Source organism: Gastrolobium bilobum, unplaced genomic scaffold (assembly GCF_033153095.1).
Source record: "Gastrolobium bilobum isolate Gb01-03AN ecotype WA unplaced genomic scaffold, APGP_CSIRO_Gbil_v1 utg220201, whole genome shotgun sequence".
Taxonomy (NCBI): Eukaryota; Viridiplantae; Streptophyta; class Magnoliopsida; order Fabales; family Fabaceae; genus Gastrolobium; species Gastrolobium bilobum.
Window position 1 is genome coordinate 11,803 of NW_026898631.1, and position 10,491 is coordinate 22,293.

The following is a 10,491-nucleotide window of genomic DNA, read 5'->3' on the forward strand; positions in this document are numbered from 1 at the left end:
TTATCATTTAACATGACACAAGAAAGTTTCATACACACACAACATTTTGTGGGCCCACATTTTTGAAGCAAAAAAAAAAACTACGGCATGCAAAACGAATCTCTATAACATTACATAATCACTTTTCCTACAACATAACTCTTATAAAACCCAAAGATGAATCAATGGTGATGATTTTGTAACTATATATTTTAATATTTTTTTATCTCTCTTCCTTTATCATCATTGATCTACCTTTATATAGTTATGATTTACCACATGACAATGTCATATATTTTTTTATATGAGAGGATCCACTCTCCCCTCTTTTGGATGCTTTCATTGAGGTTCTCTCTCTTTTTTACTCTTCATTTTAAAAAATGTTACAGTTTTACATCAATCAAATCTTTTAATCTTTTTAATTGAGAAAATTAAATTACTCCATCAATGTGTCGTCCAATTATTGACATGCATAATCTATAATTTACATATATGGGCTCATCGACCTAAAGGTTTTCCCCCCTCTTTAGGGGTCGATTAGTGTCGTGGGGCCCCCCAATGGCACTAAATGTCGCCCCCTCCCCCCGTGACACTTAAGTGGGACAATCTTGTAAGTCCGCTACCGTAAAACTTTGGAATGCCATAACTTTTGACTTGGGTATCCAAATTAAATATTTTTTTTATTTCATATAACTTTTCGAGATCTACGCAATGACATCTCATTTGCCATATTTTATCTTCCATAAATATAGTTCAAATTTGCAAAAATAGTTTCACAATCACAAGATCATTTAAATTCAAATTTTGATGAGAAGAGGTAGAAACCCTTGATTTGTTTAGCTTCCTCAATTTTCAAATCAATTTTATTGAGATTTTAATTAATTAAATTTCTATCTTTTAGAGTTGCAGCAGCACCTGTGCAGATAATAATTAATTTTAAAATTTGTTTTTGTAAAGAAAACAAAACGAAGAAAAAGTGGGAGAAAAAAAGAAAATCTCGAAAAGTTATGTAAAATAAAAAAATCATCTGATTTGGATACCCAAATCAAAAGTTACGGCCTTTCGAAGTTTTACGATAACATAATTAATGAGATTGTGCCACTTGGCACAATCATGTGTGTGCCGTGGGGGAGGGGGGCGACACTCAGTGCCGCTGAGACCCTCCACGACACTAAATGACCCCTGTTGGTAAATATCGGGAATCAAATACTAAATTGATACATTAAAATTTTAAAAACCCCCTTTGATAAGCCTACATATATTACATGCACTTTACTAATTAAAGCAATTTAATGGATTCAATGTTGAGCTAAATCTATTTAAATATGTTATTTTATTATATTTAAACATGTCATTTTAGATTTAACATATTTATATGAATTGTTGTTTTTCTTATTACAATAAATAATTTATCTCCTGTTATTCCAAAATAACATTGTTACGGGATTAAGGAATTTTTTGTGTGGTTTTATTTTATTTTGAGATTATATTAATTTTTATTATACAAATTTTTTCAATCAATTATAAAATAATATCATTTTAAGGTTAAAAAATAATATTATCTAGGAGAAATAATAAACCCTATCTATATATTAAGGTTAAATATATAAAAGTCATGATATTCATTAAAATGCCAGCATAGTATAGTTTTATGTTAGATATGTAACTGTTTTCGAAGTTATTACATTATATTAGCAATTGATTGACTAACAAAAGACACTTTTTTTTTTTCAAGTAGAAGAACCAAATATGAAATTAAGTGAAAAAATATTTAATAAAAGTATATGCCTAATTAAAACATGATAATAATTTACTAAATTTTATATTGTCAAATTGTATTAAAGTTTGGCTGTCACAACTATTTAGAAAACTAAACTCTTTTAATTATTTGCTAACACAAATGGATTATAGTATAAACTCAGATTATTATTTTTTTGGTAAAAACTCAGATTAAATTTAAACTCTTTTAATTAATTGATCACCCTAACTTTTTCTCTTTTTCAGAAATTATTTTTTAATAGAAAGTTTGCTTATTATAAAGAGTCATGAAGGATTATTTATACAATCATGTGTCGGTGAGTATTTTAAATCAAATAGAGTGTCTCTCAGGCAGTCAATGAGGTATCGTCTTGTTTGGGCAGCGTTTGGGAAGCTGAAGCACATGCTCTGATCATTTTTTCTTGTTAAGGCATCTGGTGAAATGGACTTTAGATGTGTAAAATATAGGATGGGATTAATTATAACGAGACAGTAAAAATTATATAAATAATTAAATATACAGTATATATATATATATATATATATATATATATATATATATATATATATATATATATATATATATATATATATATATATATATAGAGTCAGGATTATTTTACATCAGTGTAAGTTACATTCTTAATCTTATCCGTTGATTTCATTTTTATCTAAGGGCTCAAATTTTTTAGAGATGTGAGTCATTGGATACAAGTGGATCAATGGTCAAGATTGAGTGTAAGACTTCTAACTCTTACACCGGTGTAAGAATATCTTTCCTCATATATATATATATATATGAGGAAAGATATTCTTACACCGGTGTAAGAGTTAGAAGTCTTACACTCAATCTTGACCATTGATCCACTTGTATCCAATGACTCACATCTCTAAAAAATTAGGTTTTATTGTGAATTACTAATTAATTAATAAATTTGACCCAATAAATTCTAACCGTTGATTGACGGAAATCAACGGTTAGGATCTAAAATGATATAAGGTTAAATCTTTTTAAAAAAACAAATACTTTTCGATATATATATAAAATTATTTTTAATTCTTAGGTCCGTTTAATTGTGTTTCTTTTTTAGAAGCACTTCTTTAAATAAAAAAATATGTTTACAAATTTTATAATAATCAAATAACTCTTTGAAAGAAAAAAAACCTAAAAAAAAAAAATACTGTTTTAATGTGTTTTATACAGGACATGATCAATTTTTGTACCACCGTAAGAATAATAAATTTTATATTTTGAAAAAATTAAACTTTAATTATATCTTATTGAAAAAAATTAAACTTTTTTGCACGATTTATTAATCCTTAAAAATTAATGTATTTTTTTTTACAACAATAAAAAAAATTTAAATCCAAAGGAGAGGCATTGGGTCAATCAGCAAATTATTTCAAAAGCTACTTGATGACACAAGTCAGATGAATTAGGACAAAGCTACATGAACAAAACATGGTTAATCATATGATGTTGATATATGGATCCGTACTAGATTCTTTACCGACAGTGGAAGAGAACACGACGGTGATAACGGAGGCTCAACTCTCTGTTTCATCCTCTTTTGCTTTTGCCTTGTACCATTGACCTTGACCCTCCCAACCCACAACTTCCTCTCTCTCTCTCTCTCTCTCCTTTCCTTGCATCTTGGGACATTGCTTTGCGTCTTCAATACTAATTCCCTTCATTTTCCACCAGCAATTGAAAACTCTCATTTTTTTTTTCATTTTTTATTATCAAATTTTGAATTTTATAATTCCTTATTCAATTCCCTTCCCTCTGAATCCTTTTGATCCTGTTGAAGCCACCAACCATCCATCTCAGCACCGAATTGTTTGTTTGTTTCTTCATTTGGGAGGTAATCAACTAGCTTTCCAAGCTTTTACGTTCCTCCCTTTATTTTCCTCAATGATTTTGTTTCTATAGTCACCCACATTGAGTTGAATTGACCTTCTGGGTGCAAATTGCTTGTGAATTTACCAGATCTGGATTCTTAAAGGAAGCACTTTCGATTTTTTGGGTACATAATTGTGTTTTTGTTTTAGAAGTTGTTATGTTATGCATCTGGAAATATCAAATGAAAGCAGCATTGCATTATTTCTCTCCCACTTGATTAGTTTTTTTTTAACTCATATCTGAGATTATGTGCACAAATAAGGTTCTCATTTAAGAATTATATATACTTAAACATTATCAACATAATTTAAGTGGTGAATTTTTGGTTTGATCCTTTGATTCGTGTTGTATGTAGGTGACGCAAGAGTGCTGTTATTCTGATTTATGAAACCTTGGAGTTAGATTCTAAAACTGGTCTACTTGGTGCATACAAAAAAAGATATTTCCCTTCCACCGTTTGATTTGCCTTGTAAATAGAATTTCGTCAAATTTCTGTTTATTCATGGGGGAGTGGATTGTTGGAGCTTTCATCAACCTCTTTGGTAGCATTGCTATAAACGTTGGGACCAATCTTCTTAAATTAGGGCATAATGAGGTATGGTGCATCTTTTCTTCAGGTTGGAATCGTTTATGACGTAATTTTTTCGTGTATTCCTTTCGTTTTTGGTAATGAAGTGTAGAATTCACTTTGCCAATGTATCCTGATTTCATATTTCAGCTGCCATAATAGCTCTGGATATATTTGGTTAATATATAGTCTTCTTGCCTCTTTTGTATTTCTGCTATGTCATGTCCTTAGATTATAATGCTGTAGATCAAATACAGTCAACCGGATCTGTTAGATTAGGAAATCATCACCCTTAAAAATTTATGACATTGAAATAAAAGTATTAAAATTGGAGTTTCAAACTAATTTTATATTTCAATTCTAACTGCTTATATTTGTTTCAGACTTGTTTAGTTTCACTACATTTGACTTCTTTGAATATCAATATTATCCTCCATTTTGCAAAATATGCGGCCATGATCACAGAAACCTGTTAGTACTATTTTTTGCAATACCAAATCACATTGGAAGCATGAAGTGGTTGGGCTCTATTTTTTTGCAGAGAGAAAGAGATTCTGTACTTGGAAGTGATGGGGCAAATGTAAAGCTGCCTCTAAAGCCTATTATACACTTCCAGACTTGGAGAGTTGGTATAGTCTAGCTACACTTTTATATGTATGTTTTTTACATTATACCTAAAGTGGCTAATTTCTGGTTTCTGTTTTGCATGCATAATTCCTGATATGCAGGTATGATTTTTTTCTTTCTTGGAAATTGCCTTAATTTCATTTCCTTTGGGTATGCTGCTCAGGTACATTTTTCCATGATATTATTTGGGCTACTCAGCTAAACATATGAAATAATTTTATGATGACATGCAGTTGTTTATAATTTTTTGGTTGGTTGGAAGATATTTAGATTGATGCATTTCCTTTCCTTCTGATTGCTTATTCTGTCTGATGCGCAGTCACTTCTTGCTGCCCTGGGATCTGTTCAGTTTGTATCTAACATTGCATTTGCATACTTTGTCTTGAACAAATTGGTAACAATCAAGTATGCTAAATCTTAACTGAGAGTACTGTTTCACTTTTTTGTCCTCAACATCATTCTGGTGTTGTGAACTCTAGTGACTTAATCTTTGACTTTCTAACAGGGTATTGGTTGCCACGACTTTCATTGTTCTTGGCAATGTTTTTCTAGTTGCTTTTGGCAATCACCAGTCGCCTGGTATGAATTATTTCTCCAGTGCTATTATCACTGCATGATAGTTTATTTGGAAAGATAATGCTAGTTATGTTGCTAATAGATAGTGCTTTATTTTATACAGTATCAAGTAACATATGCAATTATATAATTATAATCGATTTTATCATCATGCACTATTCAGCAAATTGCTGACTTTAAATATACTTAACTTTAAACATGTGAGGCATAGGAAGGGGCATTTGCTTTCCATTGTAATCTTCATTGGAATTTTCTATGCTTGTAGATTAATAAGATTCAATTTTTGCTAAACCCTCCAATCGTATGACAAAACAGTTATTCATTAAATCAAGATCTTTCAATGCTGTAAGCTGATATACGGTTAATTGCTTGCTTTTCAGTTTATACACCAGAGCAGCTGGCAGAAAAATATACGAATGGTGCATTCCTTCTGTACCTTACAGTTTTGATCTTAGTTATTGCCTTGCATCACGCCATTTACAGGTGATAAATGAAATTTCATTGTTTGTTGTTAGGTTAATCAAACAATTGGCTTCTTTATGATTATCATATGGAATATGTAGGAGAGGAGAACTTCTGCTTGCCTTATCGGGACATGAACTAAGACCTTATTGGCACCTGCTTCTGCCCTTTTCTTATGCTATAGTTTCAGGTGCTGTAGGTTCATGTTCAGTTCTATTTGCAAAATCTCTGTAAGTCAGCTACTTCAACAAGTCATCGTGCTTTATGAGATTCAGCAGCATTCATCTTGTCTAACATCAACACTTTATTTTGATGGCAGTTCTAACCTCCTACGACTGGTCATGTCCAATGGTTATCAGTTGCACAGCTGGTTCACATATTCCATGCTTCTTTTATTTCTTAGTACAGCTGGATTTTGGGTAAGGCTTAATAAATGTGTGCAGATGTTACAATCAGAAATTTTTGGAGTAATTTGTGACCAATATAAACAGTAACCCAGTCTATTCCTCTGTGCAGATGACCAGGTTGAATGAAGGACTATCCTTGTTTGATGCAATTCTTATTGTTCCCATGTTTCAGATAGCATGGACTTTCTTCTCCATCTGTACAGGAATTATATATTTTCAAGAATATCAGGTACTATCCCTTTTTTCCTTATGTGCTTGGGTGATTTGTACAGTATGGATCGATGGACTTTGACTGTACTAATTGAATTTTTGTCTTCAAAAACATAATTGAATTAACTTAAAGCACAACAACAAAATAACAACTCCCCATGAAACCCCGACTTGCAGGGGGTCCGGGTGAGGAAATCCTTATACGCAACTTTATCTTTGCATTTTTTACAAAGAGGCTGTTTCCGTAAAACATAAAAATGAAAATTTTTGGAAAAGAAATCAAGTCATATAGCATCAGCTGCAGGGTGTTTTTTGATTTTAAATGTTTCCTTGTTTTACCTCTCCTTTCTGTCTCAAAAAACCAAGTTCGAGTTTTATATTTGTAATTTTCTTTGACATGATGCAGCTCTATATCGAGTGCTTTTTTCTATTTGATATTAGTTTTGTTGGTTTCTTTTATAAATTGAAAAGGGGTAAAATTTGTGAGAAGAAAAACTTGACTATTTTTCTGCGAAGAAGTTCCATCAAATGGGAAGATATGCACCTAGTAGGTTTTGCTTACTTCCTTTAGTTGCACTAACAGCTCAAACAGCAAAGATGGTAATGACTACAGGTTTACATAATTGCTTTAGGGATCAATTTGAAAACAGTATAATGCCACTTATGACTCAACAGCTTCTTCATTTGATTCTTCATGTGCAAAAGTCCTTCAATTACTTTTGATATTTTGTCTATGATAAGTAGACAATCATATAGCATCTTCTAGAGACTAAAAGTAAATTTTGTGGACTAGTATCACCGTTTTGATGGATTGCTAATTGTGTTTGGATTATGAATTTAGGTGTCATGTAAAACTGATCTTACTGAAAAGCAGGTATTTGATGCGTTAAGGACAACAATGTTTATACTTGGAATGACATGTGTGTTCATTGGCATTTCTTTGCTGGCACCTGATGAGTCAAAAGGTATTATAATTTCATAATTAATATATTTGATGGTTTTACTATAATTCAAGGGACGCAGACAATGATAAGCAACTTATTCTGAAATTTTTTAGGTGCTGAGGCTAAAGATAGTTCTGTGGATTCTATTGTCTCTTCTGGCATTTCAACAGAAGCAAAAAGGTGCAATTCCGGCTCTTATGAACTCTTTGTTTGGATGGATCTGGGAGGAGTGTTGGTTATGACCCTGAAATTCGAACCGTTAGCCATGTATTTTTCCATTTTTATGATAGAGATCTTTGTGAAGTAAGCTATGAATGAAGTTCTAGTGGATTCTATCATCTTACATTTATGCTGTAGAACTGTTTCAACCTTATCTCTATTGAAAGTTGCCCCATTTAAGGCAGCTTCTAGTATGGTCTTTTTTATTTTTCTGCATTGAACTTCCAAACAGAAGGTCGTTTGGATTTTGCAAACACGATTGTGTATCACTTCTGTATTTTTCATTCCCTTATTCCGTAATGATTGTTACACTAAACGGTTATTATAGTGATTTGTTTACGAATGCTGATATTGTTTATCTGTTACAGGCTGGTAGAATCTTCTGAAGAAGCACGAAACACAGACACGAGATCATTTATAAAAGGAACTACGAAGAAGATTTCGGATATGCTAGTTAAGGCAAAGGTATTAATTAGTAATTGCATTAGAATCCTTGTCTAATTGCCTTCACGATTTGATTAGTAACAAATCTGAGCTTCTATTCCCTTCCAGGCTACTTGTGCATTGTCTCTAGGTTTTGGGGAGGACACCATTCATGCATCTTCAGTTTTTGTGATGCCGATGATGTCATCAAGAATGACTGGATTTAGAGGTAGTGGGCTTGAGCGAGCAAGGGTTATGTCAATGAGAAATTCTGGTTGGCACAATATCCCTGTAGAAGAAGAAGATGCTGTAAAATTGCTCGAAACTAGTACAAGTCTCCCCACCAGCCCTTGATAGAGGTAGTAGCTATAGGACGTTCCTTTCTTGTCTTACCATTTCATGTAATAATGATTGGAGGCTCTGAGATTCAAAACCAATTATAATTCAATTATTTTCTCTGCCGAGCATTCATGTAATATTCTCCAAGAAAAAGAAAGGACCAAAAACAAAAGAGAAAGAAACTTGTTAGTTGTATATTGATGTACATGGTAAAACGAATACCATTTCTACTACTATTCATGGTTGTGAATTTACTCACATGTAACATACATAATCATGTTCGTATGAAATCCCAATAGACAACTGTAAAATATCCTTAGATAATGCGAATGAAAATGACCCATGTCTGACTTTCCACGTGTGTAGAGAAGGAACCTTTCATTTTCCATTAAAATATCCTTAACGAAGAAGAGACAGTTAGTTGCTGAATTGAATATAGAATGGTAGTTACCTTGGGGTTTCTCATGTATATCGATTTTCACAAGACAACACCTTCCAATCAAACATTAACGTGATAAACTAATATTTTTAGGTAACAACTCTTTATTTTTAACGTTAACATTTGTCTAAATTAAATTTAGAGAGGCCACAAAAACAGGATCCTGAAATGGAACCTAGGTGTATAGAGCTGAAACTCATTTCCTGCAAAGATCTCAAAGCCTTCAATTTCTTCCAAAAACTCACTGTTTACGCGCTGGTCTCCATAGCAAGCAACGACCCCAAAAGGGAACTGAGTGAGGAACAGAAGCAGCAACAGAGAACCCAAACGGACAGGGACAGCGACAACGACGGCGACGGCAGCAACCCCGAATGGAACCACGAAGCGCGTTTCGATTTGGGATGGCTGTCGCAACCCCGAGATTCCGACGACCTCTTCTTCCGTTTCGAGTTCCGACACGACGCCGTCATACTCGGCGACAAACTCATCGGTGAATGCCGCGTGCCCCTCGCCGATCTGATCCGTGACGCCGGCTTCGTCGACGGCGTGGCGCGGTTCGTGAGTTACGAGGTTCGTTCCGGCGACGGCGTGGCGCGGTTCGTGAGTTACGAGGTTCGTTCCGGCGACGGCAAGCCCAACGGGATCTTCAATTTCTCGTACAGGTTGAAGGGGATTGGGACCCACTCGTCTCAGATTCTCGTCTCCGGGTATCCACTTCTGGCTCCGGAGGATTGCGCTCCGAATCAGTCGCACGTACAATATCCGACGGTGGAATTCGAAAACCCGTCGTGTTGTTACCCGACGGTTGCGTTGCCGGTGGGTTCTTTCCAGGAGGGATTCCTCTATCCTCCACCTGCGGTGGCTCCGCCGCCACCTGTTTCGTCTCCGTCATCAGGAGAGTATAATTATTATTACCCGCCGCTGCCGCCGCCGCCGCCGTATCCGTACCCTCCTCCGCCTCCTCCGGTTTCGCAGTCTTACCCGCCCTTTGGGCCTGAGGCCCATCCCTGGCCGTCAGGCCCGTATTGTGAACATAGGTGGTAGCGAAGAATGAATTGTTGGACGGGCCGTAGATGACAATGGCCCAACACGTTGGATGACTCTGCTTTAAAATAACACGTAGCCCATATTATATTTAGGAATTTTTCTTGTAAACAATTTTTGGTAATACTCGGAATTTCTTCATTGCTTTTTTATTTTTTTTTATTTTGTTTTTTAGGGTAACATTATGCAGTATCTTCACAACATGGGTGTGTAGCAAATCCCTCCTCAATTGTTGCCTAGCCACAATGTATTTTTAGAGATTTCGAATAATATTATATGTAAAATATGGACATGTGAAACTTAGGGAACGCTTGTTTGTTTGTTTACAAAAGAGAGAGTAAATTTTTAATAAAAAATATATTTAAATTTTAAAAAAAAAAAATGAGTAAAAACAAAAACTTTCAAAAAATACTTTTTTTCGAAAGATGAAAAGAGTAATTTTTTGTAAAAAAAGAGAGTAAATTTTTAATAAATTATATTTAATTTTTTTTTAAAAATGAATAAAAATAAAAACTTTCAAAAATACTTTAATCCGAAAGTTAAAAAGAGTAAATTTTTCTATACAAAAAGAGAGTATTTTTTTTTTAAAAAAA

The 10,491-nt window shown here is 33.7% G+C and overlaps 2 protein-coding genes across 2 annotated transcripts; both read left to right on the forward strand.

Annotated features, from left to right (window-relative positions):
* The first annotated feature begins 3,220 nt into the window (after nucleotides 1-3,220).
* LOC133317841 (probable magnesium transporter NIPA8) lies at nucleotides 3,221-8,570 on the forward strand. Its single transcript, XM_061519720.1, has 14 exons — nucleotides 3,221-3,602; nucleotides 3,996-4,235; nucleotides 4,750-4,837; nucleotides 4,937-4,998; nucleotides 5,155-5,240; nucleotides 5,341-5,414; nucleotides 5,792-5,894; nucleotides 5,975-6,103; nucleotides 6,193-6,292; nucleotides 6,390-6,509; nucleotides 7,365-7,455; nucleotides 7,548-7,614; nucleotides 8,022-8,118; nucleotides 8,206-8,570. Exons 2-14 carry the CDS (start codon nucleotides 4,143-4,145, stop codon nucleotides 8,428-8,430), a joined length of 1,335 nt encoding a protein of 444 aa, XP_061375704.1. The 5' UTR covers nucleotides 3,221-3,602; nucleotides 3,996-4,142; the 3' UTR covers nucleotides 8,431-8,570.
* Nucleotides 8,571-8,902: 332 nt separating this feature from the next.
* On the forward strand, nucleotides 8,903-10,206 carry LOC133317842 (protein SRC2-like). The gene has a single exon (XM_061519721.1). It carries the CDS (start codon nucleotides 9,023-9,025, stop codon nucleotides 9,896-9,898), a length of 876 nt encoding a protein of 291 aa, XP_061375705.1. The 5' UTR covers nucleotides 8,903-9,022; the 3' UTR covers nucleotides 9,899-10,206.
* Nucleotides 10,207-10,491: the final 285 nt, after the last annotated feature.